The sequence below is a fragment of the Schistocerca nitens genome, chromosome 2 (assembly GCF_023898315.1).
Source record: "Schistocerca nitens isolate TAMUIC-IGC-003100 chromosome 2, iqSchNite1.1, whole genome shotgun sequence".
NCBI classification, from domain to species: Eukaryota; Metazoa; Arthropoda; class Insecta; order Orthoptera; family Acrididae; genus Schistocerca; species Schistocerca nitens.
In genome coordinates, this window is record NC_064615.1 from 764,206,502 (window position 1) to 764,220,945 (window position 14,444).

The following is a 14,444-nucleotide window of genomic DNA, read 5'->3' on the forward strand; positions in this document are numbered from 1 at the left end:
TAAGTAGATTGATAAGGTAAGGGATGAGACGAGGAAAGAAATTTGTGCAAAACTCTGACAAGAAAAGGGACAAGGTGGTAGAAAATCTATTAAGACGTCAGAGAATAACCTCCCTGTCACTAGACCGAGCTGTAAAGGGTAAAAACAGCAGAGAAAGACAGAGACCGGGATACATCCAGCAAATAATTACGGATGCTGGGTGCAAGTGCCGTTCTGAGATGAGAGGGTTGACACAGGAGAGGAAATCGTGGCGGGCCGCATCAAATCAGTCAGGAGACTGATGAGTGAAAGACAGCGTTGGGACTGAATTAGAGACAGTCCTCTTTTGGTAACGTTAAGTATCATGGAATATATAGGACTTGTAAGTGCTGTAATGTTATGCACTTAGTTTGCCGTGCCCACTAGTAGAACAATGTCTGCAGAACTCTATAAAGTGTAATTGAGTACTTTAGGTATCAAAATATATGCAAGTGTGTTCTAAGCTTGTAGAACATCATTTAGGACTCCCTTCTCCAGTGCAGTGTAGCGAAATTGCAGGTGATGTACGGAAGAGGCGTGCTATGAGGCTGAAATGAGGTGCAATGCAGGGGTGAGTAACACTGACAAACCCATCCTTCCGACACTGTGTACATACGCGCACTTTGTCTACGAGGGTTGCAGCTCTAATAGTGGCAACTACTTATTTACAACTAATACAAGTATATGTCTGTTTCAAAGTTTTACGATCTTTCAGAATAGTAACCTGTAATTTGTCTAACGCGTTGCCAGCGATGTGGAGATAGCCTGATTAGCGCCAGTTCAATTGGCAGTTCGGCTGGTGATGTCTATTGTCTACATCTACATCCATACTCCGCAAGCCACCTGACGGTGTGTGGCGGAGGGTACCTCGAGTACCTCTATCGGTTCTCCCTTCTATTCCAGTCTCGTATTGTTCGTGGAAAGAAGGATTGTCGGTATGCCTCTGTGTGGGCTCTAATCTCTCTGATTTTATCCTCATGGTCTCTTCGCGAGACATACGTAGGAGGGAGCAATATACTGACTGCTTGACTCCTCTGTGAAGGTATGTTCTCGAAACTTCAACAAAAGCCCGTACCGAGCTACTGAGCGTCTCTCCTGCAGAGTCTTCCACTGGAGTTTATCTATCATCTCCGTAACGCTTTCGCGATTACTAAATGATCCTGTAACGAAGCGCGCTGCTCTCCGTTGGATCTTCTCTATCTCTTCTATCAACCCTATCTGGTACGAATCCCACACTGCTGAGCAGTATTCAAGCAGTGGGCGAACAAGCGTACTGTAACCTACTTCCTTTGTTTTCGGATTGCATTTCCTTAGGATTCTACCAATGAATCTCAGTCTGGCATCTGCTTTACCGACGAGCAACTTTATATGATCATTCCATTTTAAATCACTCCTAATGCGTACTCCCAGATAATTTATGGAATTAACTGCTTCTAGTTGCTGACCTGCTATATTGTAGCTAAGTGATAAGGTATCTTTCTTTCTATGTATTCGCAGCACATTACACTTGTCTACATTGAGATTCAATTGCCATTCCCTGCACCATGCGTCAATTCGCTGCAGATCCTCCTGCATTGCAGTACAATTTTCCATTGTGAAAACCCCTTGATATACCACAGCATCATCCGCAAAAAGCCTCAGTGAACTTCCGATGCATCCACAAGGTCATTTATGTAAATTGTGAATAGCAACGGTCCTACGACACTCCCCTGCGGCACACCTGAAATCACTCTTACTTATTGCATTTCCTTAGGATTCTACCAATGAATCTCAGTCTGGCATCTGCTTTACCGACGAGCAACTTTGTATGATCATTCCATTTTAAATCACTCCTAATGCGTACTCCCAGATAATTTATGGAATTAACTGCTTCTAGTTGCTGACCTGCTATATAAGTATACTCTCCATTGAGAATGACATGCTGCGTTCTGTTATCTAGGAACTCTTCAATCCAATCACACAATTGGTCTGATAGTCTGATTGTCCGATGAATTTCCGTAACAGTTCTCAAGCGAATGTTATGGAGGGCTTCCTTCAATTTAGCAATAAAGTTCAAATCACAACGACTTAAGTCCGTGGAGTGTGATAAGTGGCACAGCATTTTCCAGGTAAACCTATCGAATAAATCAGTCACAACTTGCGCCATAAGCGCCTGAGCATTGTCCTGCAAAATGAGGAGCGCGTCCTGCAGAAAGTGTAGGCGCCTCTTTCTCTGAGCTGGTGGCAGGCCGTGTCCCAAACATGAACAGCTTCGAGAAAGGAACGGTGAAAATTTTTGCAGGACTCACCCATCAATTTGCAGCACAATGATCTGGCACAGAAGGGGCAAATAGTGACTGGTATGCTCGATCGATGGGGTTTGGAAGTGGTGCTGAACCTCTCATCACACTCCCTGGCTACGTGCAATGCTGGTTACAACACTGAAGGACAGTAGAACATAGAAACATGTACCTGTTTAGTATAAGTTTTAAACAAATAGCTGCCGCTAATGAAGTTCAGACCCGCGTATAATGCACCCCTCGTGAGATTTAGGAACGCCATACAACAGCCAAAAACAATTTCATATCATAATAGCAAGGATGTGAAACGGCCTACCAAGCGCATCTGTAGGTGACAAGGGCACTTACACTCTCTTATCAAGTAGAATTGTGGTTTTCGACCTACTCATATCTTTCCACGAGCGTGCAACAGCTTGTAACTAGAATTATTAGTACGATCGATCTTTTTCGTTCTTCGAGTAACCATTGACAATGATTTGGCAACTGTGTTAATGTGTGTGGATGTGTCATGTGACACGCAGCGACTGAAAGTACCACTTAAGAGGCCAAGGGCGAAGGCTTCTTTATCCGTTACCGAGAAAGTGGTTTCGGATATTAACGTTACTAACCAGTTGTTGTGTGTGGTATCGACTTGGTGAGTACTGTGCCCTGTCAATTCACTGTTAGAATAAACGTCAGCTACCGGTAATTCTTCTCATCGCACGTAGCTGCTACGCAACTAATTCTGACGGGGGCGAAATACATGGATTTGAAGACCACATGGTAGACACTTGACATAATAACACGTGAAAATATCAATGCTTGTACGACTTCGGAGACCCTCATACGTCCGGCACATTCGATCGGAACGCGATCTCCTCTCATACGGCAGGTGTTCCCCTTACTGCTCTCGAATGCTAGGCTAATGACCAATGACATATCTGCCACCTTTCTAGTCCAGTGACTCGCCAAACTAATTCATTATGCATGACGTACTCTCTACGCCACCAGGAATCTCTGACTCAATTACTCACTTGTGTATGATATTCGGACAAGTAGCATTATTATTCTGTTTTCGTTCTGTTTTTTCAGTAAATACTAGTAACCCGCCACAAATGAATCTTTGAAGAATCAATCTCCCATGTGTGAAACGTCCCCGAACTACAGTATGTGATCAAAAGTATCCGGACACCCACAAAAGCATACTTTTTTCATATTAGGTGTATTGTGCCGACACCTACTGCCAGGTACTCTACTGTACATCAGCGACCTATGTAGTCATTAGACGTCGTGAGAGAGCAGAATGGAACGTTCCGCGAAGCTCACGGACTTCGAACATTGTCATGTGATTGGGTGTCACTTGTGTCATACGTCCGTACTCGAGATTTCCACATTCCTCAACATCCCTAGGTGCACTGTTTCCGATGGGACGGTGAAGTGGAAACGCGAAGGGACACGTACAGCATAAAGGTGCACAGGCGACCTCGTCTGTTGACTGACAGAGACCGCCGACAGTTGGAGAGGGTCGTAATGTGTAATAGGCGGACATCTATCCAGACCATCACACAGGAATTCCAAACTGCATCAGGATCCACTGCACGTACTATCACAGTTAATCGGGAGATAAAACTTGGATTTCGTGGTCGAGCGGCCGCTCATAAGCCACACATCAAGCCGGTAAATGCCAATCGACACCTCGCTTGGTGTAAGGAGCATAAAAATTGGACGATTGAACAGTGGAAAAACGTTAAGTGGGGTAGACAATCACGGTAGACAATGTGGCGATCCGATGGCAGGGTGTTGGTATAGTGAATGCCCGGTGAACGTCGTCTGCCAACGATGTAGTGCCAACAATAAAACTCGGAGGGGGTGTGGTCGTGTTTTTTATGGACGGGATTGCACCCCTCGTTGTATTGCGTGTCACTATCACAGCACAGGCCTACATTGATGTTTTAAGCACCTTCTTGCTTCCCACTGTCGAAGAGCAATTCGGGGATGGCGATTGTAGCTTTCAACACGATCGAGCACATGTTCATAATGCACGACCTGTGGCGGAGTGGTTACACGACAACAACATCTCTGTAATGGACTGGCCTGCACAGAGTCCTGACCTGAATCCTATAGAACACCTTTGGAATGTTTTGGAACGCCGACTTCGTGCTAGGCCTCACCAGCCGACATCGATAGCTCTCCTCGGTGCAGTACTCTGTGAAGATTGGGCTACCATTCGCCGAGAAACCTTCCAGCACCTGATTGAACGTATACCTGTGAGAGTGGAAGCTGTCAACAAGGCTAAGGGTAGGCGAATACCATATTGAATTCCTGCGTTACCGGTGGAGGGCTCCACGAACTTTTAAGTCATTTTCAGCCAGGTGTCCGGATACTTTTGATCACATAGTGTACGTTTCGTACAGTGATACAATTTTTCAGTTACTTCAGAGGTATATGTGGATACAGTCTGCAGCATATGCTGCAAATAAAGTTAGTAGTAAAGAAGTAATAAATCAAAACGCCGTTCCTGTTGGTTATGTTTGCCTACATGAACAGCGAAAATACGGTAAGCGATAGACTTTTTACCTTTCATCATTTTGTGATGGGTGTCGGACGGAAAAAGTTTCGAAGATGTTTGAAATCATGTATGAAGACTGTCGGAAATCGCTTAGTGCTCTCAATCTCAAATACTGGATAAATGCAGTCTGGGCAGTTAGCGTGGTGTGAATCACGCCTCCTCCAGACATACATACAGTTTCTAACTTTAATACCATGCTTATAGAGTTAAACCGAGAGGTGAGTTTATACCTCTTAATGAGCATATAATGGAAGCGTTTTAAATTTCGTCATTAAATAAATGAAACACTGAAAATCAAATTTTTGTTGGCTTTTAAGCCGTTAAATGGACTATCTGCCACTGGGTAAGTCCACCTTGCATCGCACGCCGACGTAGCCCTTTAGTAACACAGATTCTTCAGTATTCATAAACACTCCGTTTAAATCACATTGACAGCAAGTCTGAATAACACTTTAACGAAGCAACATCATTCTTCGGTTCTTTCACACCGCAGCTAGTGTACATTACTGCAAAAGTGTCTGGCAGATTAAAATTGTACGCTTGCTCTGAAGAATCCTTAACTTAGAAGGCCGCAATTGAAAACACGTTATCTTCTTGTCTGTGTATTATCACTACCTTTCGAAGACACAGAGCGATGTGTTACTTGACACGTTCAAACTGATTGGCACTACAATTTTCTGTGTTCACATGGGGCATTTACTGAAAAACGAATACAGATAAAGTTACACGTATTCCTCGCCAGAGTCTTTGCGCTTCTGCCATCGTTCGGCCAGTTCCCGTTATTGCTTAGCAAATCCTTCTTTTAGGGCATTCTGGCCCCGCTGATGAATAACTGTACGAAGTTCGTCATTGGTGTTAAACTTCTTACCCTGCATGACCTCTTCAATTCCGTCGAATATGGCACTGTCGCTAGTGACCAGGTACGGCGCATATGGATGTTGTGGCAGTGCAATAAACCACAGTTCCTGCACGATGGCAACGGTGTCGCGGCTGATTTGTGGCCGCTCACTGTCGTGTCGGAGCAGTGCACGAAGACCCCATTTTCCGAGGCGGCGTTTTTGAATGCGTCAGCGGCGTCGGTGCAGTGAACTGCAGTATCGGTCCACGCTGTGGGTTATATTGGGAGGGAGTCAATCCACCAGCAGTATCCCTTACTGACCAGAACACAGTCACCATTTGTTTCTACACTAATAGCCCCGGCTGTGACTTCTTGGGACAAGGGCTCCCAGTAAGATTCTACTCCATACACTGGCGTTTATTTTCTGGAATCTCAGCGAAGAACCATGACTCATCGATAGTGACCAGACGCTCACAGAACTCCGCTGGATCTGCTCTGTACTGTTCTACAACTTTACCTACATAGATACTCAGCAAATCACCGTACGGGGTGTGCGGAAGTTACGCTGTACAACTACCTGTCATTTCCTTTCCTGTTCCACTCGCAAATAGAGTGACGGAAAAGACTGTTTGTGTGCCTCTGCATGAGCACTAATTTCTAGTATCTTATCATAGTGGTCCTTACCCGCAATGTATGTTGGCGGCAGTAGAATCGTTCGGCAGGTAGCTTCAACTGCCGATTCTCTAAATTTATTCAATAGTGTTCGTCGAAAGCAACGTCGCCTTACCTCCAGGGATTCCCAGCTGAGTTCCCGAAGCATCTCCGTAACACTTACATGTTGTCCGATACTACCAGTAACAAACCCAGCAACACGCCTCTTAATTGCTTCGAAGTCTTCCTTTAATCCGACCTGGTACGAGTCCCAAACACTCAAGCAATACTCAAGAACAGGTTGCACCGGAGTCCTACATGCGGTATCCTTTACAGGCGAACGACACGATCCTAAAATTCTCTCAATAAACCGAAGTCGACCATTCACCTTCCCTGTCATAGTTCGCACATGCCCGTTTCCCCTTTGCAACGTTATGCCGAGATATTTAAAAGATTGAGTATGTCAAGCAGGGCACTAGTACCATATACCTAATATGTTTTAGAACAGTTAGTCTAATTCTGAAGACGGCGCTCATAGTACCTGGTCAATTTTTACTTAATATTTGTGACCGAGGGCTTATTTGTTCTAATATAATTCTGAGACAGTCACTGAACCTTAGCAGCTATGTTAAAAGTTTTACTAGTAATACTGTTTCCGAACATTATAGATTTGATCTTCCTACTCATCCGAAACTTACATTTTTCCATATTTATGGCTAGCTGCCATTCGTGACACTAAATGGAAATTTTGTCTAAGTCGTCTTGCATCTTCCTACAGTCACTCAACTTCGGCATCTTACCGTACACCACGGAATCATCAGCAAACAACCACAGATTACTGTCCACCGTGTAAGCCCAACCATTTATATACATCGAGAACAGCCGCGTTCCTATCACGCTTCCCTGTTGCAACAACCGTCAGCGTATCTCCGCATGCTTTACTTTCTACGCAGTGACGAGGGATGGGGCACACATTATGCACACACCTTCATCTGCCTCACGGATAATTGTGCGTAGGGTTCGCTGTGGTGTCCTTAGGTCATCAAACATGATTAGTCTGTGCTTCATCATCAAGTCATTGACACGCTGTGCATTGTTTAGTTCGCATGAAGCTGCTGGACGCCCAGCACTTTTGCTTTCTTCAGCAGAGTCCCTTACGCCTCCGAATTCTGATACCCAACGAAACAAGATCTGCTTACTTGGCGCTCTTTCCCCACATATGGCTACTAACCTCTTGTGGCTGTCTGTCTGAAGCAGTCACTCCACCGATGACCACGCCTATCTGTTTCCATGTTGTCTTATCGATGTTCACCAGTAAGTGCTGTTGCAGCTACACCATCTGGTGGCGGTGAACATTACTAAGTCCATCTTATGGCATACATCGATATACATTTTAAACTGCTACTTTGCATGAGTTATAGGGGAAGTGCCAATCAGTATTGAGTGAACTAAATATTGTGTAACCGAACATCGAATGCGGTACCGCTGTGAATATGCGTGACCTCGGATAGCAGGTGCGGTGGCTGACAGCGTCCAGGGTCGCGCCCAAGAGCATTTGACGGAACTGTGTGCTCACTGATTGAATTCCTGGTCTGCTACTCACTGAAAACGAGCTTACAGTCCCCGCTGCCCGAGATGGGCAACGCCAGTACGCGACCGTGGATCTCGTACTGCGCGTCGAAGGTGATCACCGGCGTAAACATGTCCAAGTAGAAGCGCGTCAGATTTCTCGGCGCCCTGCAACACCAAGTGGGCACTCAGACCGCTGGAAATACTTACTGTGCACTGATGAAAGCTACTGAGAAAAAGAAAAATGTGAGTTTATAGGTTATAACACATCTCCGACCTGCATCTTAAATGGCTCAAATGGCTCTGAGCACTATGGGACTTAATATCTGAGGTCATCAGTCCCCTATAACTTAGAACTAATTAAACCTAACTAACCTAAGGACATCACACACATCCATGCCCGAGGCAGGATTCCAACCTGCGACCGTAGCGGTGGCGCCGTTCCACACCGAAGCGCGTCGAACCGCTCGGCCAGAGCGGCCGGCCTGCCTCTTAAAACAACCTTCAACAGCACTTTGTAGTGCCACTTCCATACTTAAATTTTAATAATTATCCTTTCCTAAATTTGCCAACTTTCCCATTGCGCTGTGTAAATTCTGGTTTACAAATATAATAACTCTGACTATTGGGATATTCAGTCGTTTCAGGATGGATAAAACGAGAAACTGAAACTTATAAGGAAAAGTGAGGCGGATAGTCTCTCTCTCTCTCTCTCTCTCTCTCTCTCTCTCTCTCTCTCTCTGAGCTTGGAAATAGAAAACGTATTATAAGGAAAAGTGAGGCGCATAGTCTCTCTCTCTCTCTCTCATCAACGTGCCAAACCTCCCTCTCACCCTTCCGCACCAAAATACCAATCCTTCCACGGAGCGCCAATCTCGTCAACAAACATATAGAAAACATCGCGCACGCGATCGGACAAGTGTGAAAACACATAGCATTCAACATCCAAATGCGAAGGCTTAGCTAGGAACAATGAAGATTACGTTGACAGTACTACCAGCACGGACAGTCCTGTTGCTATAGCAGAGGGATTGAAGGCCAAGCGATGGGTAAATGATGAATAATGATTCCTGAGTGCAACTAAAATTTTCCCAATTGATAATCTGATCAAATTTACCATCAGCTAAAACTCTGTATACTGTCGGCACTGTAACAGTTTGATCGTATGCAGAAGAAGTGGAGAAGTTTTGTTAGGCTTGATCCACTAGAGCACCAGTATTACAAATGATAAAGGACTTGAGCAGACAACTATCAAAATAAAAAAATACTAATGTGTGGTGAAATCATACAGTCTAGGCATATCAAAATATTTCGGATAAATGGCAGCATCGGTCGTAAATATTGAAATCCCTTGTTTTACACATCGATTTATGTCACTGTGTGACCATCTCCAGCGCTAAAAGTACATAGGAACTATCAGAATGAGGATCTGAACAAAAATGTGGCCCTATTTATACAGAAACAGAGAAGTATATACAAATATACAGATTCTCGTACATACCAGATTATCGATCCTTGTAGGCCCATATCGTAATAGCACAACATTTTCTGCGAGGTGTAACATGTACTCTGATGACTACTTCCAACAGATATCTTCACTTTTACTGCAAACAATTTTTAAATTTACAGAAGAGCCCATCTTTTAACCTTAGCAGTTGCGTACCCAACGTAGCTTACACAGCCAACTAGTTAACCTCATTATTGCAAAAACAAGCGTTATAGTGCGCTCTACATTCGAAAACGTACAACAAGCAGACATTAAATACAGCCAGCCCCTTCCGCCGGAGTTTCGAGTCCTCCATCGGGCATGGGTGAGTGTGATGTTCTTAGCATAAGTTAGTTTAAGTAGTGTGTAAGTCCTGGGAGCGATGCCCTAAGCAGTTTGGTCCCTTAGGAATTCACACACATTTGAACTTTAAATACAGCAAATATCATTAACAGGAAAACCAAAGCTTACATAAAAATAAACTTTAAAATCACATGACGATTTTTTACTGTCAGAAGTAATAGCAAAACTTAAAAAACCTAGTACAGGCATAATGACAAATTCAACAAATTATGCCCCCTCACGTAACGTACAAGATAATTTTTTTTATTTTTTATGTAGGAATATGCCTAGCGTAAAACCACATAGTGATTTCGTAAAAATTAATACAGAAAAATTTACATCAGAAAACATCATTTTTACATATCCGAAAACATCGACGAAATGTTAAAACAATAACCGTTTACAATAGGACGTTACACCCCTTCTTATTAAACTCGATGGCTTGACCAACCTAATCACTGACATTATCAGCGTAAATTCTTCAAAGGCATTTACAAAAAATAATAAAAAGACAGTAACAAAAATACAGTAATCCTCCATATGATAGCTGGACCTATAATAATGCTATTTTTCATACGAGCAACTGATGTTAAATTCCAATAAGGACAAAGTGGGCGACTGCGGTAGATTCAATGAATGAACAGGCAAATGCCAAATATGCACTGCGAATAGGGCTCAAAAATAAGACTAATATCCCCGTTTGCTGTGAGGAAACCTGTTAAATGTCTCATAGCAAAAAGTTACCGAAGAAGAGGCTTGCCTAAATGCGTACCAAGTTTATGCTCAAATCGTGAATCGGCGTTTTGCATTGTGTAAGAGCGTCATACCGTCTAATCTTCTATGGTCATCCTGCTCACCTCGCTCCCACCCTGAAATACCTTGGCCTCACCCTCGACTGTCACCTCACCTGGACTCCCCATTTCTTTACGATCCAACACTAAGCCCACACTAGATGGCCTCCTGAAACTTGTGCCTGGCTGGACAGGGGGACTGCATCCTTCGACACTCGTTCAAATCCTTAATCCATCCCACCCTTTGTTATACCAGCGTCGCCTGGATTTCCGCCCCACCCATATTCTATAAAGCCCACCAAATCCTCAAATGCCTTGCACTCTGCCTTGCTTTCCGTACCTGCCTCCGTCCTCCACACAGATCCTCTGTGACCTCATCCCTTTCCCACATCATCCTTCCCTTTGAACACATCTTCACCCTGTACATCACTCGCAGACTTGTGCCTTTACTATTGTGTTCCAGCCTCTATCCATCTCCACACCCTCCACCGCCTTTACGAAGGTACCTTCCAGTGCCTAACCCTCCCAGAAGATGAGCTCTGCCTTGATATCTACCCCTCTTTCCAATTCTAACCCCACCATCCCCCAACCCCCAGGCTCCCTCTCCCATTATTTTCCCTTCGTCTGTGCTGTTTATGCACCCTCCTACGCCCCCTCCAGTACACCCCTTCTGCATCACTGTGCTCCCTCCCGACTTGCCTTCCCTCCCTCTCTCCCACCCCACCCATCTTCTGCCACTTTGTGCTCCCCCAACGCCCTTTCATCCCACTCTCTCGTATTCCACCTCCCCACTGCCCCCTCCTCCCCCTCTTTTCCTTCCTCTCAGGCCTCCCCTCCCTTGGCAGGTACCTCCTGGCAATTTTTACCCTTCATTGTGTGTGCTCTGTCTCGTGCAGTGGTTTTAAAGGGTCATCGTTCTGGTGTGTTTTAGTACTGTGGCCAACTTTTAACTTCTGCTTGTGACTTCAGAGTATTTCAGATACTATGCACAGCTGCCAACTGTGTTTTTTATCTTTATGTGGCCTTTTTTAGCTGTCCCACAATGAATGTCTCTGTGTAAATGTATATTGTAATCCCCATTGGCTTCCCTTACGTCCCCCTTTCTTTTACCTTTATATTTATAATTTGATCTTTTTATTAAATGTACTATCACTCGGCTGAGTAGCAGGTGGTTCTGCCCCTGCCAGCCGTTTCCTGCCCATGTGGGATAGGGCAATCAAATCACAATAAAGAAGAAAGAAATAAAAGCTTATCTTCTCCCAAAGAAACTTCCAGCGTCTTCCCATACCAGTTGGTGTGCTTCACCCCTATATTTATCCTTTCTTCCAACATTTCCTCTTCCTCTTCCCTAGGGCTCCCTCTCCTGCCCCTGCCACATTCTCCTGCTTCCTCCCTCCTACCTGCCTGCTGTCTCTCTCACTACCCCTTTCCCTGTCCTTGTGCTCCTTCCTGGGTTGCTCCCTCCCCACCCTCTCTGTCTGCTATCCCTTGATGTGCTACTGGCACCCCCCTTCCTCCCCTTCCTGCCACCTCCTCCACTGCTGACATCTCCCCCCTTCTTTCTCTCCTCTGTCCCTCCTCTCTGGCCTCCCCACCCTCCGAAGGTCGTTCCAGTTTTAATCAAGTTACTCTCCGTCGTGTTTCGCTACTTGCCATGTATGTCATATGTGCAGTGTGTGTTCAGTGTCGTTGTCCCATACGTGAACGCCGTTTTTAATTGTGCTATTGATGTCGGCAGTGTTTATGTGCTATGTCTTCCTCAAAAGGCATTTTAATTAAGTGTGGATTTTATCTAAATGTGCCTCATCAAACTATCCCAATTTTATATACACTCCTGGAAATGGAAAAAAGAACACATTGACGCCGGTGTGTCAGACCCACCATACTTGCTCCGGACACTGCGAGAGGGCTGTACAAGCAATGATCACACGCACGGCACAGCGGACACACCAGGAACCGCGGTGTTGGCCGTCGAATGGCGCTAGCTGCGCAGCATTTGTGCACCGCCGCCGTCAGTGTCAGCCAGTTTGCCGTGGCATACGGAGCTCCATCGCAGTCTTTAACACTGGTAGCATGCCGCGACAGCGTGGACGTGAACCGTATGTGCAGTTGACGGACTTTGAGCGAGGGCGTATAGTGGGCATGCGGGAGGCCGGGTGGACGTACCGCCGAATTGCTCAACACGTGGGGCGTGAGGTCTCCACAGTACATCGATGTTGTCGCCAGTGGTCGGCGGAAGGTGCACGTGCCCGTCGACCTGGGACCGGACCGCAGCGACGCACGGATGCACGCCAAGACCGTAGGATCCTACGCAGTGCCGTAGGGGACCGCACCGCCACTTCCCAGCAAATTAGGGACACTGTTGCTCCTGGGGTATCGGCGAGGACCATTCGCAACCGTCTCCATGAAGCTGGGCTACGGTCCCGCACACCGTTAGGCCGTCTTCCGCTCACGCCCCAACATCGTGCAGCCCGCCTCCAGTGGTGTCGCGACAGGCGTGAATGGAGGGACGAATGGAGACGTGTCGTCTTCAGCGATGAGAGTCGCTTCTGCCTTGGTGCCAATGATGGTCGTATGCGTGTTTGGCGCCGTGCAGGTGAGCGCCACAATCAGGACTGCATACGACCGAGGCACACAGGGCCAACACCCGGCATCATGGTGTGGGGAGCGATCTCCTACACTGGCCGTACACCACTGGTGATCGTCGAGGGGACACTGAATAGTGCACGGTACATCCAAACCGTCATCGAACCCATCGTTCTACCATTCCTAGACCGGCAAGGGAACTTGCTGTTCCAACAGGACAATGCACGTCCGCATGTATCCCGTGCCACCCAACGTGCTCTAGAAGGTGTAAGTCAACTACCCTGGCCAGCAAGATCTCCGGATCTGTCCCCCATTGAGCATGTTTGGGACTGGATGAAGCGTCGTCTCACGCGGTCTGCACGTCCGGCACGAACGCTGGTCCAACTGAGGCGCCAGGTGGAAATGGCATGGCAAGCCGTTCCACAGGACTACATCCAGCATCTCTACGATCGTCTCCATGGGAGAATAGCAGCCTGCATTGCTGCGAAAGGTGGATATACACTGTACTAGTGCCGACATTGTGCATGCTCTGTTGCCTGTGTCTATGTGCCTGTGGTTCTGTCAGTGTGATCATGTGATGTATCTGACCCCAGGAATGTGTCAATAAAGTTTCCCCTTCCTGGGACAATGAATTCACGGTGTTCTTATTCCAATTTCCAGGAGTGTATTTTAACTCCAATTGCTTCCCCTTCTCATGTGTAAACTTCATCTTTTATCCCCATATTTTATGTTTGTACCGTTCTCCTGTGATACTTTATATAGTATCTTGGCTGAAGATAGCGAATTGTGCCGCTGCCAGCCCACCCCTGCCCACTTGGGACAGGAGTATGCACTAACAATAGAAAAAAACTAATATTCCGTCTCATTTCTGGCCCAATGGACGGCCTTGCTGCCATGCGCTAAGCAACTCTTAAGGTGCTCCCAAAAACGGGCACTTTTCGTAGCTGTCTGCTCCTTAAGAAACAAGCAATTCCCAGTTTTAAAATTGCAAAAAATCTCCATCTCCTCAAGGAGATCGAGATAGCTGCCATTTTCTCCCATGCGCAGCAATTTGAGCTGCGATGTCAAGTCAGAAGGAGCATGGCCCATATCCGTGAAATGTGCTGCAAAGCACATCTATCGGCAATCTCCCTTCTATCCAGCACAACATGTTGACATTAACTTAACCCGAGTTTTCTCCCTGTTTGCCTCACATAAATAGCATTACAATCAACACTATGTAATCTGTAAACCCCTGAGTATTGAAAAAATTGAATTTATATATACGACTAATTAAAAATTTATTGAGCCTATCATCAGTTGAAAATGAGGTGCCCACACCTAATTTTTAGAAAAT

General features: G+C 45.8%; 1 protein-coding gene across 1 annotated transcript in view; it reads right to left on the reverse strand.

Annotated features, from left to right (window-relative positions):
* LOC126236999 (protein takeout-like) overlaps positions 1 to 14,444 on the reverse strand; it is a 110,878-nt gene that overhangs the window by 15,744 nt on the left and 80,690 nt on the right. Inside the window, exon 5 of the mRNA XM_049946724.1 lies at positions 7,938 to 8,071. Coding sequence (XP_049802681.1) covers positions 7,938 to 8,071 — 134 coding nt within the window. The remainder of the gene's footprint in view (positions 1 to 7,937; positions 8,072 to 14,444) is intronic.